Below are 19,520 nucleotides of genomic sequence, written 5' to 3'. Positions count from 1 at the left end.
CTGTGTATTCAGCAAGGTCTCTCCCCTGTGGCTGGTGTAAACTGGAGCAATTTCCAGCCTTGCATGTGCTCCCAGATTGTTTGGCTTGAAGTTTCCCAGGAAATTTTCTTTCTTTGGAGGTTGCACTTGAGGCCTTGAGGGGCTTTTACTCAGCCATGTGAAGGTTTCTGTAACTTCTCTAAGTAGCTCCCTCCTTTGGGGTGTCTGTCCTGCACATGCTAGCTGCTCTGGCCCCCTCAAGCTCTGATCAGTCCCTCAGTGAGATTGTCCACGGAGGTTTCTCCTCCCTGCTGCACAGTCTAGAAACTGCCCCCAGAAGAGCCTCACTTGTTTCTATCTCTCAGGAATCACTGAAGCCCAATGGCTGAAAATAGTTGTTTCTTATATTTTGTCCGGTTTTCTGTTTGTAGCGGGAGAGTAATTCTTGACCCTGTCAATTCCTCAAGAACAGAGGTCCCAGCTGACTGTGTTTGGAAATGTTATTTAACTGCTCTGAATCACAGTTTTATTTGTTCATTTTCAAAGAAATCATATTATTATAAGATCTACTTCTCAGTAACATTGTAAATAATAGAAATAATATTATATTTAGTAGCACACATAACATTTGATTTAGTATGTGTCTCGGATTCCTTAATTGTATGATGGGGGTGATAGCTGTGTGGATTAAATGAGTTAATATTTGTAATTTATTTAGAGCAATGCTTAGCTTTCTAAAGGATTAGACAGGGGTATATTGTCTACTACCAGAAAGAAAACAAACTTATCATTAATCAATAGGGAGCACACCTAGTGTTAAAGAACACTCAAACTACTTTATAATGTCCTAATGAGATACTTTCTGTCCATGGAGAGTCCATCTTAAGTGGCTGTCTAGGGCCTCATGTTTCCCAACTCCTCCCCTTCTTTCTCTCTGCTTTAATCCCACTTTCCTTTCCTGTCCAATTTCCTGGTTCACTCCTGGCCACATGATACAATATCCTCAGGATCATGATGGCTGTGCTTGCCTACATCTTTTAAAAGCATTAATGTACATTTTAACATTCAGCTTTTAAAAACTTTTAATGTTTTCATATTGGAGCATCTATAGGACAAACCTTTCCCTTGATAGATAGGTCACTTCTAATATAATCTTGATGTGATATGTGAGTCTGTGTAGTTTTACTAGACAGACCAAAGAATTCTGCTAAAGATTGGAGGGTAAATGAAAGGATTGGAAGGAAATTGGAAGAAGAGATTGAGACCAAACACTCAAAGATCTTTGAGAACTGTCTTATATATAGTATGTATTCAGGAAATGGTAGCTGTTGTATTGATATTGTCATTTGAATGGATACACAAGTGATTGCTATCTAAAAAGTGTTAAGATGAAAGAAAAAAGGAAGTCAGCTGTTAAATATTATCAAAGAGTTTTAGAAGAATTGCATTGCCTCTGAACTTAATCATACGTATGTACAATCTAATTAATCTGTTATAGACTCTGGGGTCTAATATTCCCACTGCTCTCCTATTAATGTAGAAATTCTTTGTTTCATGGTCATTTAGTTGAATTCCATTGATAAAGCCCCAACTCAGAATAGACCATGATTCTTCTCCATTTCTGCTCAAATCAAGGCAAGTTGATGCCACTGTTACCTTAGGATCACCAATCTATATAACCAAATATTTAAATTTGCTTTCCTACTCTCTCTTACCCCCCATATGGCTGACTATACTTTACATTCTTGCTTTCACAACTCTACATTGTTTCCCTTTCTCTTCAAAGCACATTTTCTTTCCTTCCCCATTGACTTCCTACATAAATCCAATATTTATTGACTACCTACTCTGATCAGGGTTAAGATTATGGTGTGCTAGACTATGAGGTTGCAATGGGAACAAAACCTGGACTTGGTCAGGGTCCCCTGGGGGAAGAGAGAGAGACAAAAATCATCAAGTGGTCACAAATCTTATGAACACTGACTATGATGAAAGCAATAATTGGAGCTGTGAGAGGCTGCCTAAGAGAATATCAGTGGGTCAAGAGCAGGAGGATGTGGAAACAAGCAGGGCTTTCAAGGGAAAAGAGATCATGTGCCAAGGCGTGTGTTCATCTCATAGATGCTTTCTTCAGGTGAGGTAGATGCCCACTTCATCAAGGGAACTCTGGAAACTGTCAGTATGAAACTTGACTTCCTCTTTTACACCTGCAATTCTCCTATCCTTTTTCCTTCTTCCTGTTACAGAGAAAGACAGACTTGAGTGTTCTCATTTCATTTCTCTCTTTCACTCTCCTCTCTTTCTCTTTCTTGCTCTTACTCTTCTAGTCAAGAGTTTTCATCACCTTAAAAAGAAAAGAAAATGAAAATGAAAACCTTCCAAGCTTCCATTGAAGCTCCCACTCCTGCTTCCACTTAATTTCCCCCCTCCATGTAGTGATCCATTTCTTGCTGGCATGGCCTATGGTTGGTTTTTGTTTTGTTTTGTTTACAATTTTTTATTAAGAGCAATGGAATCAAGCTTCCACTTTTACTCTACTGGAAATTCTATTCATCAAAGTCACTAATGACCATCGGGTGTGGTGGTGCACTCCTGTAATCCCATCGACGGGGGAGGCTCAGAAGGCAAGAGGATCTCAAGTTCAAAGTCAGCCTCAGCAAAAGCAAGGTATTAAGTAATTTAGTGAGACCCTATCTTTAAATAAAATACAAAATAGGACTAGGGATGTGACTCAGTGGCCGAGTACCCCTGAATTCAATCCCCGGTACCCTCCACCCCCCAAAAAAAGTCACTGAAGACTTCCATGTCATTGACTCCAACATAATTTTTTTTTTTGCATTTTTTTTTAGTTGTAGATGGACACAATATTTATTTATTTATGTGGTGCTGTGGATAGAACCCAATGTCTCACGCTTGTGAGGCAAGCACTCTACCACTGAGCTACAACCACTAAAACACTGTGGTTTTGCTATTCTTGGGCTACTAAATAGGTGAGATAGTGTGTATGTGATGGTAGGTACATGTTTTAGTCAGCTTTTTTGCTACTGTGACCAAAAGATCCAGCAAGAAAAAAAAAAAAAAACTAAAGGAGGAAAAATTTATTTGGTGTTTGTGGTTTCTAGGGTCTTAGTTCATAATGTTGGGTTCCCAAGGTGAAGCAGAACATCATGGTAGAAGAGTATAGAGGAGGAAACAGCTCAGGACATGGCCACTAGGAGGCAGAGAGAGACAATTCCACTCTCCAGGAACAAAATATATAACCCAAAGTCATGCCCCAGTGACCCACCTCCTCCAGCCACACCCTACCTGCTCACAGTTACCACACAGTTAATCCCTGTCAGGGGATTAGTGCACTGATGAGGTTAAGGCTCTCATAACCCAATCACTTCACTTCTGAACTTTCTTGCATTGTCTCACATATGAGCTTTTGGGGGACAACTAATAGCTAAACCTTAGCAGTGCCAAAAGAATGTTCTGCCCCATTAGTTCTCAATTATCACATCTTAAATAAGGATTGTTTAATTTAAAACACACACACACACACACACACACACACACGCATGCTTTTTTTTCAGTTTGGAATGATTACAAAAGTTACAAATATGTTAGAGAAACCTTGTGGTTTTTTTCCCCTTTATTGGTTCTTTTTACTTATACATGACAATAGGATTCATTTTTACATAATTATAAAAGCATGGAATTTAATTTGTTCTATTTCAGTCCTTAGTATTTCCCCTTCCCCTCCCCTCGCCCCTCCTTTTGTTCTCTTCCCTCTACTCTACTCATCTTCCTGCTATTTAATTGTAGTGTTTTTTTTTAAATTAGTGTCTTGTGTATGTTCATAATGGTGAGATTTTCTGTTTTTGAAACAACAGATTAAGTTACCAATCTAATGTTCTAATACTCCTAAGTATTTATAAATAAATGTATATTTCCTACCCATAGGCCCATTTCCCCCCATATAACCACAATACATTCACCACAATTCAGAAATCAATGTTGTTACATTAACACCATTTAATATTCAGTCTTCATAATTAAATTTGTCCAGTTGTCCCAATCTCTACTTGCAAATGAATCATTTCAAGTCAAGGAGTGTATTCAGTTGTCCTATCCTTTAGCCCCTTTTAGTCTGGGATAGTTGTTTGGTCTTTCTTTCTTTCTTTCTTTCTTTTTTAATGGCCTTGAAAGATTATGGGGCAGTTACTTTGCAGACCATTCTTCCTCATCCCACTCAGGCTATGATTCCCCACAGGCAAGTCCTCCTTGACAGGTTCTCACTTGCTGTGCTCATTCTCTGACAGCCCATGCCAGGTTCTCTCTCCACATGGACACTCCTGTCTGAGCTCCAGCACTGTGGACCCCTTCCTCTTCTAGTGCATTGCTTACCATTTTTTTTTTTTGCCCAGCTCTTGGCTTGAGGGCAGAATTGTGGAGGAAGGGAAGGGGATACAGAGATTAGATGTCATTTAAGATCACATCCACTTCCAGTGTTCTATGACAAATAAAGTAATATGGTTAAATATTGGCAAGCCCAGGCTCAGAAAATGGGGTCGAGATCATTGGAACAAATGACCATGCCTAAATGAATCAACGAGGCTAGAGCAAAGTGAGGCTATAGCAAAGTGAGGCCCTGAGTAACTCAGTCTGGGGCTACATATGACACACTGGGAAGTATGACTGAAAGCATAAGATCTGAGAATGAACAAAGAATTCAGGATATGCTTACCCATGGTGCCCCCCAAAAGGAAGGGGAGATGATGGTGGATGTTGCCCAGAAAGCAATAAATATTCATTAGGGTAGATCAGGCAAGAAAGGAAAATATTTAACAATATTAATCAGCAAGAATCTTAATCCACATCAGAGAGATTAGTGATCTTATGCATTGTGGGAACAATTAATCTATCCTAAGTAATACTATACTGATGATCATATAGTATTACTTACTGCTACAGATGCCATGAACTTGATGCCGTGAACTCACCAACTGCGAAGCCAATGCCAGCATTTATGTAATTAATGTTATGCTGCCATCCTTTGGTTGAATTTAAAATGGCTTCTCTACTAATTAAAACTATTTTGATATATTCTCAACACAAAGAGGGTATCCTGACTTTAATTATAGTATTACTTTCTTAGATAAACAGTAATGATAAAGAAATAATTTATGAAAATAGGAAATAAATAAAAATATACATTTATTGTTATGGTTTGGGTATGAGGTGACCCCAAACACTCTTGTGTAAATGCAGGAGTGTTCAGAGGTAAAATGATTGGATTTTGTGAGCTGTAAACTAATCAGTCCACCCTAGTTTGAATGGACTGACTGGTAATTGTAGATAGGTGTGGCATGGATGGGGGAGGTGGGTCACTGGGGACATGACCTGGAAAGGTGTGTCTTCCTTGTGGCTTCTCCTAACCTCTGCTTCCTGATCCCACCATGAACTGAGCAGCTTTCCTTTGCTAAGCCCTTCCACCATGATGTGCTGCCTCACCTTTGGCCCATAGTAATGGAGCCAGCCATCTATGGACTGAGACCTCTGAACTCCTGAGTCCCAAATACACTTTCCCTCCTTTAAGTTGTTCTTGTTGGGTATTTGAGTCACAGTGACACAAGTTGACTAATACATTTCTACATTAATTTAAAAGTCTTCAAAAAACTCATTCTAGTTAAAAATAGACTGCCACCACTAGGCCTTGACTTGCTTCAAAGACTTTTCTCATGCTCAGTGATACTATTTAGATCCTTTTTGTCACTATGACACTTTTCTATTGTTTTTTTCCTAGTTTGATATAAGCATGCAGTGAATTTCCTTATAAAATAAGCATGCTTTTATGAAAAAAATTAATATTTTAATATTTATTTTACATTACATTTTAAAATAAAATATATTAAAATGTGTAAATTTTTAACAAAATTATATTTTATTTTTAGTCTTTTAGGTCAGGGTCCAGCAAACTTTTTTTTTTTTTATAAAAGACCAATGGTAACTATTTTAGGTTTTGCAGACTATTTAGTTTTGTCAGCTCTGCTATTGTAGCCTGAAAGTGTCATAAACAATATATTTAAAATGTGCATGGTTATATTCCAATAAAACCTTATTTACAAAAATCAGATGTGGGCCAGATTTACCCCATAGATTATAGGTTGTCAACTCCTACTTTAATTTTGACAGAACTTCCAGCCATGAGGAACAACCAGATTTATCTTCTCACTTTAAACAACTAAAAACTGAATAAAATATAAGAGAAAATGTTTTTTCAGACAATAGACAACAGGAAGCATAGGATAATGATTCCTGAGGAAAAGTAAGTAATACAATGAGTCCTATAATTGTTTCAGCCTACTCTGGGAAGAGAGTTTCTTGGCTGCAGTGCAAGGAAGAGAAAAGCCAAATGGGTGAGGATTTCATGAGATGGTAAGTCAGAGGTTTGAGTTTAGGAAGCAGATAGAGATTTGAAGGACAAGATTTTGAAGAAAATTATTGTCCTACAGAGAGAGACTTGGATATAAAGGGACATTCACAATGATCTCTAGAAGTGCCTGTAGGAGTCTTTAGCTGATAGGTAATCTCTTCATGCATGTGAAAGAATTACCCATAACTGAGGAAAGAACACCCAGAAAGGAGACGTGCTGGTTTAAATAGTCTATGTTTCCCCCTGCCCGAGAGTAAAGACTGCCTGATACAGGAAACATTGAATAGAGTCCTCACAAGAATGTATCCTTGGTGTGGGATACATTGCCCTGGACTATTAAATCTGCCTCTCCTATGCAAAGAAAGCTTAAAGGCAAATCTTAAAGGAATCAAACAGATTTCAAGTCACCACATCCTAAAACAAAATCTTACAACATTTTAAGATCTTAACAAGTTCAATACCCAGTAAAATAAAATTTATAATGTTCAGAATCCAGTCAAAAGTTACCAGGCATGAAAAAAAAAAAAAAAACCCACAGGAAAATAAGACACATAAACAGTAGGAAAAATATAATTCAAAGAACCAGACCTAGAAATGACACAAATGATAGAATTATCAGACAAGGAAATTAAAACACACACTATAAATTACCTTATTTGTCCTATGAAGTAAAGGAAAACAAGAAATGATATCAAAAAAGAAACAAATTCAACACCTAGAGAAGAAAAAATATATCTTATATGATAAATGTACTTGATCAACTGAAGAGTAGATAACATATTACAGAAGAAAATATCAATGAACTTAAAGACAGACATAGAAAGTGTGAACGATAAGATCACAAGTTCAAAGCAAGCCTGGGCAACTAGTGAAACTTTGTCTCAAAAAATAGAGTGGAGTTGGCGTGGGAGTAGTCTGGGGATGTAGTTGAGCACCCTGGGTTCAATCCACAGTAACACACACACACACACACACACACAAATAAATAAATAAATAAATAAATAAATAAATAAATAAATAAATAAAAGATTTACCATAAGTCTTCTCTCTGGTTGTCTATCTGTGTGTCACTCACTCTTTCTGGGGTAAGCTGACAGTTGATTCTATTTAATGATACCCGACTAAGTGATACCAACACAGAGTTGAGCTAGTATAAATGAGATTACACATGTGTTTGTTTTCAACACTTGGGGATTCGCCCAACAGATGCCTGAAAAGAAATAATCAAAAATAAGATTTAATATCCTATATTGCTTCATGGCAGAACATATAAATTCACTCTAAATCAACACTTATTTATGAAACATCTACTATTGCTGTATGGGTAGTAAAAAGTATGAGTGTTTATTATATCTTCTTCTGAGGGTTTTAACCTTGGGAGCTTGTAAATAAAAAGGTACAAAGTGCTGTGGGAAGAGTGTAATTATAGCTCCTGGGAGAGATTTAGGCTTCAAAGGGCAAGTAGTGCTTAGTCTTTGCATAGACAAATCCTCAGTGGAGGAAGAAAACAAGGAGATGTTTCAGAGAAAATGTAATCAATGAACACAAACATACCATACACACAGCACAATATATAATATTAGGGCAATAGTGAGTCCTTTTCTCCATCTTAAGTTTGGGTTTCCTCACACTCTATTTAGAGCAATAGTGGGAAGATGGGAAAAATAGATTGGGGGCTTATGCAGGTGAACCTAGAAGATGGAACTTGGTGTTTGTCATGCAAGAGGAATTATTGAGGCAGACATATTCACATTAGTTTACCATACCTATTGCTACTCTGGGGAATATAGATGAACTAACTACCACTAAATTTCTTCTCAAACATATTTTATCACTTAGAATGTTTCATAACATTTCATTATATGGGGGAACCAAACTATATGTAACCATTCTCCTGTTGTGGAACCTGAAGTTTGTTTCTACGATTCTGCTACTACTGTAGTATCCTAACAGCCTTCTTTTACTATATTTTACTCTTTCACATATGCCATACGCTTAGATTTTAGATATTATACTGATTGGACAAGATATAAAGCAATCTAAAATTGCTGATACATATTTTAAGATTATTTGCTCAAGCACTTATGCAAAACCAGTTATATTTAACACTTTAAATTTAGTAATCTGTATGGATTTTAATTTTTGCCTTTGAGTGCCATGTAGGTGCTTCTGAGCCTCTGATAAATATTTCCCCATGAAGGACTACTGCTTTCAAAAAAAAAGTTTTACTCTCAATAAAAAAAAAAGTCTAATAGGATTGACTAAATATTTAGAAAGCACATTGTGTTAAGTGAAACTTTGTATATAATAAATAATGTGGGTAACAGAAGATCATCTTGGATAACTAGGTTTGTAATTGTCTCAATAAAAGCACACAGTGAGATAAGTTCTTTTGGTTACTTCCTCAAACAACCAACACAATGGGGAAAGTGGAGGAAATGATCCATGAACAGCACAAAAAGGGAACCAGAAAACTTGACGTGTAAACTTGGAGAAATGACAACAATTAGAATCAAACCCAACAACAACAACGACAAAAAAAAAAAAAAAAAAAAACACTCCAGAATAAGGTGAGAAGCATGAAAAACAAACATTCCCTAGTACTGGAGTTTAACTAGGTCTGCATAAGAGATAAGTAGCATATTTGACCTTCACCATGATTCACAAGCAATTCCCTGGCATTGTGTTGGTGCTACTGGTCTTCTTTGTAGAACTGAAACTAGTTCTCCTCCAACAAAGAATAAAGGAAGAGAGTTTACAACTACTGAATAATTTGCAAACCTCATCAATCCAGCAGTGTCTGCCATACAGGAAAAATTTCCGGCTTCCTCAGAATTCTGTGAATTTTCACCAGTACCCAAAAGGGCATGTACTGGCCATTCTCCATGAGATGCTTCAGCAGATCTTCAACCTCTTCAAGAAAAATATTTCTCTGGGCAGTGGGGAGGAAAACCACATTCCAATATTCCTCACTGACCTTCACCAACAGCTAGAATACTTGGAAACACTCTTGGGATTGGAAGCAGAACAGAAAAGTCATGCCCTGGGGAGTAAGAACCTTAGATTGCAGGTTAAAGCATACTTTCGAAGGATTCATAATTACCTGGAAAGCCAGCGACACAGCAGTTGTGCCTGGACCATTGTTCATGCAGAAATCAATCGGTGTCTGGTCTTTGTATTCAGACTCATCAGACAAGAAATAGACCCTTGACCTGTGTGGAGCAAGAGCCAACCACAGATTTTAAGTGGATAAGGTTGGTGAAAGAGCAAGAGGACGTATGTAGAACATTATTACCTTTTGCCATAAAATGATAGCCTTGTTTTGGTTTTGTGTGTGTGTGTGTGTGTGTGTGTGTGTGTGTGTATATATATATATATATATTTGTGTTTTAATTTTATGTATAATTGACTGTGATTGTTTTTATTTTGCCATGCCACTTTATTTTATTAAACTGTGAGTCACAATAAATTCATTAATAATTCTAATTGGTTCCTCAAATAGATATGTTGTCATAGAAGTTGGTGGGTAGATAGAATGAATATCTAAAACTTGCATGTTTGTAAAATGACTTAGATTTAATATTCACTGCAGCATTATTTATAATATCTAAATATAGGAAGCCACCTGAATTATTCTAAATAGAGATAGTTAAGCTGTATTCACATAAAGGAATATCACTCAGCTAGAGAAAAGAATGAGGAGCCTCTTTCTAGTCTAAAAAGAGTAAAGAAAAGAAAAAGAAAGGCAAGATACAGAATAGTGCATATAAAATGTTGGGTAAAATGTAAAATAAATTTAATTTACTGTGTAAAAATAAAGAATATATATGAAATAAATTTCAATGATTACCTGTATTTGTGAAAAGGAGGGCAAACTGAGAGAAGAAAACAATAAAGGAAAGAATTATGTGACTATTACAAGTTAAAATAATACTTTAGAATGGATCTAACAAGTCACAGTTATCGGAAATATGCATGAAGGAGTTTTGTTGGTGAAAGGTCAGAAGAAACAGGATGGGCCAGCCTGTCCTTGGTTGGGATAGCTGGGAGGCAGAAGGCTGGAGAGAAGTGGAGAGCTGGATCCATGTCAAGGGAGAGAGTTCCAGCTCCCAGGAGATGCTGCTGATGAAGAGATTATAGCTCTTCTAAATAGGAGCCCTCAGAAATCATCATGGATCAAATGTGGGGCCAGATCACTGAATTTCCTTGAGACTTGGTGACTTTCCCACATTGGCCCCATGTAGGCAACATAACCATAGTCCCAAACTTCAGAACTAGTTTCACCACTTTATGTAACGTTCTGTGCAGATTCGTTGCATGATTCAAGACAAAAGTAGTTATTGAAAGTAAAAACTTGCTGAGGAACAAAACATAATCCAGTTCAGTTTAATTAGTGCAATTAAGTAGATTAACTATTGCCTGATGATTCTAGATTTAGTTTGAAAGAGAAAGGTAGGAATTGACTAAGATACTAGAAATGAGACAGTTACCTATGGCAGTTAAAGGAGGCCAGGAAGCAGAGGCTGACAGTCAGAAACAGTTCCTTGCTGACTTCTCACTGAGAGGTGAGCAGGAGCGGACCTGCTTACTCCCAAGTTCACACAGAGAGAATGACGTGGAGGGAGGAGAGATACCACCCTTGACCACAAATACAAGCCACTTTGTTTCTCATGGGCTGGAGAATTTGTTGTTGTTTTCCTTCTTTAAACCAGGAAGTTTTCAGAACCAAATCCTATATTTAACACATTATTCAATTCTATAATTAACCTTACAAAATACTTTCTTGTTGTCATTCTCTTTTTTTTTCCTTCAGGTGAAAACAAGATTTTAAAGGTAAAATAGAACATGCTCAAAGTAACACAGCAAGTCCCAGAGCCAGCAAATACCAGAGCAGAGATTACACTCCCAAATTGGCCTGACGCAAAAGCCTACACCATGTTCTTGAAACCACAAACCTGAACAAAATTGTGCAATATTGCTGCAAAACAATTGTATCTCTAATGATAACAAGTTTCTCCTGGCTTTTTCTATTGAAGTTCACAACAAGGTCTGCATTCTTGAATTAAATAAAAGACATTTCCCCTCCTCTAGACATTTCTTCCTCAAGAACTGAAGAGAAATTAAAAGCACATAGGAAAGGGGACAAGAGGGAATAGGCATAGTTACTATCATAAAAGACTCTGGAATAAAACCTTTTTTGGTTCTGGATATCATTCAGAATCAGAGAGAGAAAGTAGCTGGGAGAGAGAAGGAGAAAAGATAAAGAGACCCAGAATAGCTCTCCTCTTGGTGGAATTTTGGAGGAGGGCCATGGAAATCCTAGATGAATCCAAAGTGGGTCTTGCTCCTGGATATTCAGGGCATTGCCTGAGATACCAGGTCATGTAGACAACGTGTATTATGCCAGCTTCCACAGGCAATTATTATGTCCGATTCCATATGGGCCATGGGTGAGATGGGTGGGCACCAAAAAGTCAAAGTGCTGGGATATCTCCATTTTCTTTAACACGTAATGTTCAAGAACACTACCAATGGAAAATTGAGGAAGGAGGGTCACACATAGGAATTTATATGTATCAAGCCACACACACACACACACACACAAAAAGATACATCTGACTTCTATCCATACTATCTTGATATAAGTTTATTCACATGACCCCAACTAATTTCAAGGGTTGTGGAGTTTAGCTGTTTTATCCCAAAGGAAAATGAATGGATTTGATGAACACATAGCAGTGAACTCTTTCTAGATTGTTTATCAAATGCAGTCAACTATATTTAACATCTACTACTAATACTGGTTTACAATCTCTACTCTTAGTTACAAGCTCAGTAGGCACATAAGCTACTTTATAAAGCAAGTGATCATTTTGTACAGGCTTTGTCATTGTTTAATGGGGATATGGTTTTCCTAAATGAAACTATTCATCATGATGAGATTATTCACCCCAAAATGTAATGTGCTGTGTTAGTAAGCTCTCTATCACTATAACAAATAATTGAAGTAATCAATTTATAAAGAGAGAAGGTTTATTTTGGCTCACAGTTTTGGAGATTTCAATCTATAATTGATTGGGTTTGTTGCTTTAGGTTTGTGGTGAGGCAACATGTCATGTGGGGACATGTGGAGGAACAAAATTGCTTTCCTCATCTCCAGGAAGCAAAAGAGAGAATGAGAAGAAAAAAGATCACTGTCCCCAATTTCCTTCATAGGCAGGCTCCCAATGACCTAAGAATCACCCACAAAGCTTTACCTCTCAAAGGTACAACCACCTCCCAGTAGCACTACCTTGGCAACCAAGCCCTCAACACATTGACCTTTGGAAGAAAATTAACCTACAAAGTATAACATGCACATAATTGAATAAGACATGACTACACACGAATTTTTATAAGTTTTCATTCATTCATTCACCCTTTCTTATTTTCATTCATTACATTATATAACTCTTATATGACAAAAGAGACAAGGAGTTACTGATGGGCAACAGAAACCAAAATTCTTATTACATGTGTATTCATAGGCTTCTTTCTTAACACAGGAATTTTCTCTAAGGAATATACTAAGTTTGTTTTGTTGTTGTTGTTGTTTCTAGGCACTTCTTACGTGCCAAGATGAGGATGATGTATGTGCATTGAAAGGAAAATAGAACTGGAAAGAATGTAAACAAGTAAATGAAGGTTTTACTTTAGAAAGACGGGAACATTCTGGGTAGTGAGGAAGAATGGGTCTGGGAAAGCAAGAGGATACTGTGATGCTGACCTATGCCCTGGGTGGAGCAGAAGGTAGAATACCCACTCCTAGCTTGGGTCTCTTCTATGCTGATGTCAACTAAGTGCATATTATTAACCTCAAATTCTTTCTTAAATTAAAAATTATATACTCAGTTGACTACTTGACACCTCCACTTGATGATCTAAACAGCAACTAAAAGTTAGTTTGTTCAAACTGATCTCCTTTCTTTTTCTGTTTTTAAAAAACTTTCCCAAGTTTTTTAGTAGCTGTTCTACGTTTGCAGGCTCTCATGTAGTCATTCTTTACCTTTGATTTACATCTGATCTGAGTGCAATTAATATTTTTATCTCATTAAGCATTCTTATATAGGAACTTCATATCACTCTTTATTTTGAACACAAGTGTGTTAATCAATTGAATTACAATGTTAGATTTTTTGGAACTATTCTGAAATTCCTTGGAAAAAGAATACTTAAGATTTGTTAATATTAATATGCCTCTGAATCTTTTCTGGCATTTTATTGGTAGCTATACACTCATAGTTTTCTATCTGAAGTGTTCATTGCTTTGTTCCATCTTATTTCAACCTTCTTTATTTCTGAAATCTGTTTTATACTAGGCTTAAAAATTAAGTTGTAGAATTTTCTAAATTTCACTTGCTGGGTCAATAATCATGTGTAAATGTTTTGGCATGTTCTTTTCTGATATATTTTTCAATTTACCACTTATTCAAGAGACTTCATTGTAGAATATCTTTTAATTCTAAAATAATTTTGTCCAAAATATTAGGAAAACTAATTAAATAAACCAAACTGGACTCAACAGAAAGGCTCAGAGAGTCCTCCATAAAATAATATTGTATGATTTCAATATACTTGTCTCACTGATAGGTCATTCCATCATAAAATCAACAAAGAAACTACAGAGCTAAAACACACTTTAAGTCATATGAACTAAATAGACATGTACAGAATATTTTATCCAACAACAGCAAAGTCCACTTTTTTTCAGCTGTTCAGAGAACTTTCTCCAAAATAGGCCATATTTTATGCTATGAAGCAAGCTTTAGAAAATACAAAAAAGTGAAATAGTTTCTTGCATTTTACCAGATAATAATGGAATAAAATTAGAAATCAGCAGCAAAATAAAACACACTAACTATACAAACACACGGAAATTTAACAATATACTTTCAAATAATGACTGGATCATTAAAGAAATCAGAGGAGAGTTTAAAAATTCTTAGAATAAAACAAGGATATAAACATAACACATAAAAATCTCTGGGCACAGCCAAAGTGACTCTAAGAGGAAAGTTTATAGCTATGAGTGCCTACATTAAAAAAATCAAAAAGATCTCAAATAAACAACATAATGATACATCTCAAACCACTAGAAAAAAAAAAACTAAGAAAAGAACAAACCATTCTCAAAACCAGTAGAAGAAATAATAAAAATCAGAGCTAAAATTAATGAATTAGAGAATAAAAGAATGACACAAAGGATCAATGAAAAAGAGTTTGTTCTTTGAAAAGATAAACAAGATTGATAAACCCTTAGCCAAACTAACAAAAATAAGGAAAAGAAGAATGAAATCAACACAAATCAATAAAATTAGAGACAAAAAAGGAGATACTACACCAGGCACCACTGAAATCCAGGGGATCATTGGGAACTATTTTGAGAACCAGATGAGGACATTTAAGGAAAGAAAACTACAGATCAATATCCTTGATGAACATAGATGCAAAAATCCTTAATAAAACATTAGAAAATCAAATTTAAAAACACATTAAAAAGATTATATAACACAATCAAGTTGGTTTCATTCCAGGGATGCAAGAATGGTTCTACATACACAAATTAATAAACATAATGCATCACATAAATAGAATCAAGGACAAAAACCACATGATCATCTCAATAGAGCCAGAAAGAGACTTCAACAAAATTCAACACCTATTTGTGGGAAAAAAAAAAAAAAAACTAGGGATAAAAGGAATGTATCTCAACAACAGAAAGGGTATATGTGACAAACCCAAAACCAACATCATACTGAGTGGGGAAAAACTTAAAACATTTCCTCAAAATCAGAAGTCATACAAAGGACGTCCACTTTCACCATTGCTAGTCAATATAGTACTTAAAACTTTAGCTGGACCATTTAGGCCAGAGAAGGATATAAAATGTATACAAACAGGAAGGAAAGCAGTCAAAGGGTCTCTGTTTGCAGATGAGATGATCTCATACTTAGGAGATCCTAAGAATTCCACCAGAAGACTTCTAGAGCTGATGATAAACAAATTCACCAAGGAGCAGGATACAAAACCAACATACAGATATCAATAGCCTTTCTACACATCAATAATAAATCTGCTGAGAAAGAATCAGGAAAAATTTCCATTCATAATAACTTTGAAAATTACCTAGGAAAATATCTAACCAGAGAGGTGAAAGACTTCTACACATATAATTACAGAACATTGGGGGGAAAATAAAGAAGACACAAAAAGATGGAAGCATCTCTCATTTTCACAGATTAGTGAAATAATATTGCTAAAATGGCCATGCCACCAAGAGTGATTTACAGATTCAGAGCAATCCACGTCAAAATACCAATGATATTCTTTTAAGGAACTAGAAAAAAATAATCCAAAAATTCATGCGAAAGAACAAAAGACCCAGAATATCCAAAGCAATTCTGAGCAAAAAGAGTAAAACTGGAGGCATCAAAAAACCCAACTTCAAATTACACTACTGAGTCATGGAAACAAAAACAGCTTGGTACTGGTATAAAAATAGACAAGTAGACCAATGGTGCAGCGGAGAAGACACAGAAACAACCTACAAATCTCCACTCATCTGGTCCTTGAAAAAGGTGCCAAATACTTCTGTTGGAGAAAAGACATTCTCTTCAACAAATGGTTCTGGGGAAACTGGATATCCATGTGTAAAAGACTGAAACTAGATCCCTATCTTTTACCTTTCATAAAAATCAGCTCAAAATGAATCAAACACCTAGAAATTAGACCATAAACTTTGCAATTTCTAGAAGAGAAAACATTCCAACATATAGGCCTAGACAGTGAAGGTCTTCAACAGAACTCCTACAGCTCAGAATATAATATCAAAAGCCAACAATTATGGGGAAAATACTCAACATCTCTAGCCATCTGGGAAATGCAAATCAAAACTACACTGAAATTCCACCTCACTCCAGTGGAATGGCAATCATAAAGACGACAAATAAGAATAAATTCAAGCAAGGATACTGGGAAAAGAGAATACTTTCACACTGTTGGTGGGAATATAAATTAGTACAATCACTATAAAAATCAGTATGGAAATTCCTCAAAAAATTAAACTATATGATTCTATTATACCACTCCTTGTAATCTATTTACAACAATTAAAGGCAGAATATTTTAGAGTTAAATATACAGTATTTTAGAGATATATTTCATATTTATAGCAGCACAAATCACAATAGCTGAATTATGGAATCAGCTTAGGTGTGTGTCAACAAATAAATGGGTAAAGCAAATGGAGTTTTATTCAGATACAAAGGAGAATGAAATTATGCCATTTGTAGCAAAATGGATGAAACTGGAGACCATTATGTTAAGTGAAATAAGAGACTCAAAAAGACTAGTGCCATATGTTTTCCTTCATACATGGAAGCTAGAGAGAAACACGGAGAAAAGGAATCTCATGATAATAGAAGGGAGATCATTACGATAGAAGCAGGGTAGAAGTAGGAGGGAGAAGCAGTAAGTAAAAGGAAGTACTGGGGGTACAATTGATCAAATTTTATTATTTGCATGTATGAATATTCCACAAAGAAACCCACTATTCTGTATAATTAATATGAATTAGTAAAGATTTTTAAAAATTCTACAGTAATTACATAGGGTTCTGAGAATCAGTGTTTTAAAAACTTCCCAGGTAACTCTAAAGTGAAGCCAAGGTGGAAATCACTGCTCTAGAGAACATATAGAGGAACTGTGACACAACTAATCCCTATTGTAATCTGCAGATTTCTCTCAGGGACCTGACCCATAGAGGAATGTTTTGTAATCACCCAGGAAAGATTATCAACCAAAATCACTTCGGCTGTGTAGACCAATGATGGCACATACCCACTAAGGAGTTTTGAAAGAAAGCTTACTGCTCACACTGAAACTGTCAAGGGAGGGATAAGGGAGAATTGAAGGGAAAGCATTATGCATAGTTTGAAATGGAAGTAGAATGGCAGGAGGGATCCCCTCAAAAGGTCATTTGGGATATTCTTACCAGTGTAAATGGACAGAAATTGAGTGCTAACTCAGTTTTCTTGTTGGTCTCAAATGTGATGGGGTAGGGAGGTGAGTGGAGTGTGACCAGAGAGCCTACCAGTGGTAAAAAAAAAAAAAAACCCTAAATATGAGTATTTCTCCTTAATATGATATCTCCTGTTTGCTTCCAGTTCTGTCTCCACCTGTGGATAGAATGCTGTCCACAGAAATAAGGCTATAGAAAATGAAGGACAGTATGATACCAGCCAACTTCCTTATGTCCTAGCCAATCACAGTTACCTGACTAACATTCTCAGGACAGAGAATAAGGTTCTTACAGACTAAAGACAGAATATACAATGTTAATGGATTGGAATTTTTCAAATTGTTAAAAATCTTGATAAAATTGAAATAAATTTTTCTTTGGAAATTGACAAAAACATTTCAAAATTTACATGGCAATATAAAAGTTCTACAGTAGCCAAACCAATTTTGAAGAAAATAACAAAGTTCAAAGAGCAATACTAACATGTTGAAAAAAAAATGATCTCAAAGCAACAGTCTGTTATTGGAACAAATATTGAAAAATACACCACTGGAAAAGAATAAAGAGATGACAGTGACCATATATATGACTCCCTATTTTGTGACTGCCATGCAGTGAGCACAGATGTTTTCATTGGTATTGTGGGTCCATCTTATTCGTGCTTCACAACATGCAGGAAAGTATCTTCTGATTTAAACAGCAAAAATATTTATGGGAATCCAGAATAAGTAAATGATGTCAAGCAAAGTTTAAAAATTCAGCTTAAAAATGGTGATACTAGAAATGATCTGATACCAGTTTTAGGTTGTTATTAACTATCTAATCTGATCTCATTAGACCATCCAATGTAATTGTTTTTAGGGACAGTTTTGGAAAATTTTTCACTTTGATTTTAATAACTTAGCTTTGTCTTTTGGTCTGTCTTTGCTGGATAGGCCATTTAATGACTGAGAGCTAGTTAAAAACAAAAGTTTTAACTGTGCTTATTGGGATGAATATAACCTGGCCCTGGGTTAAGTAGTCAGATATACTAAGACACAGGAATACCTAAAATTATTTTGTTTCCTTACCATTGGCACACTGAGCAAACTCATGAGTTAGGTTATTCTGCCTTCTACTGGTTCAAATTGGAATCCCCTGTTTAGATCCATTCAAGGCCAGGAATGTAGCTGGAATCATTACAAAATTTTCTCTTAAAAATAAAGCAAGCCAAAATAAATAAATAAATAAAGCACCATAAAAATCTTTACATGTATACATTGTCAAATAATCAGAGCAGAAAAATTTGATCCCATGTGAGATTTCATGTTTGTCAAGCACATTGTGTCAAAAGCTTTCAAAACTGAAACATTTCCACCCAGTTTTAAGATTTCACAACCAATACGTTGAGTTCATTAGTAGTTTTCCTGTAATTTTCTAAGAAGGGAGCCTTGTTTTCAAGCCTTAAGAACAATATTTTCCAAAGGCAGACAGAATACAACACATTCTGACAAAAATCAAGTTGACAAATACTTAATATTCTTAGTGCTTTTTATATATTCCTGAGTTGGCATAGGATTTCTGCTGCTGTAGCCCCATAGCTTTCACCTTGCTCAATACCCTGCCATCAAACACACACAAGTCTATCTGTACATTCAAGCACCCAGGGACAAATGATTCAGCATGGCTTCTGGACCAGCTAACTCAAATTCTCCCTGTCCTCACACTTGTTTCACCCAAGGTCATTTGTTGACCACTGAGCAGTCATTGACTACATTCCCTACTCTCCAGCCCTTTCTCTGTACTCAATGCTCTATACTGAACTTCTATCCACTTAGGATGGATGTAGCTATAAACACATGCTATTTGATGGTGCCTCCTAACTGCAACTATCCTGCACATATTTACAGGTTTCTTTTATAGAGATCACCAAAGAACTAAGTTTAGATAACAGACAATATTAGAATATAATTGATGTGCTGTGGATGAAAGCTCCCCAGGTCTATGACTCGAGCTCTGGTGTTTTCTATGCACACATTCTCCCTTCCCAGTGCTCACCTATAGAAGCATGTCCAGCTCTTCAAT

At 36.0% G+C, this 19,520-nt stretch overlaps 1 protein-coding gene across 1 annotated transcript; it reads left to right on the top strand.

Moving 5' to 3' along the window:
- Window positions 1-9,053: 9,053 nt before the first annotated feature.
- Ifne (interferon epsilon) lies at window positions 9,054-9,608 on the top strand. Its single transcript, XM_027930870.1, has one exon. It carries the CDS (start codon window positions 9,054-9,056, stop codon window positions 9,606-9,608), a length of 555 nt encoding a protein of 184 aa, XP_027786671.1.
- The last annotated feature ends 9,912 nt before the right edge of the window (window positions 9,609-19,520 follow it).

Source organism: Marmota flaviventris, chromosome 13 (genome assembly GCF_047511675.1).
Source record: "Marmota flaviventris isolate mMarFla1 chromosome 13, mMarFla1.hap1, whole genome shotgun sequence".
Classification (NCBI taxonomy): domain Eukaryota; kingdom Metazoa; phylum Chordata; class Mammalia; order Rodentia; family Sciuridae; genus Marmota; species Marmota flaviventris.
This window is presented reverse-complemented; position numbering and strand designations above follow the sequence as displayed.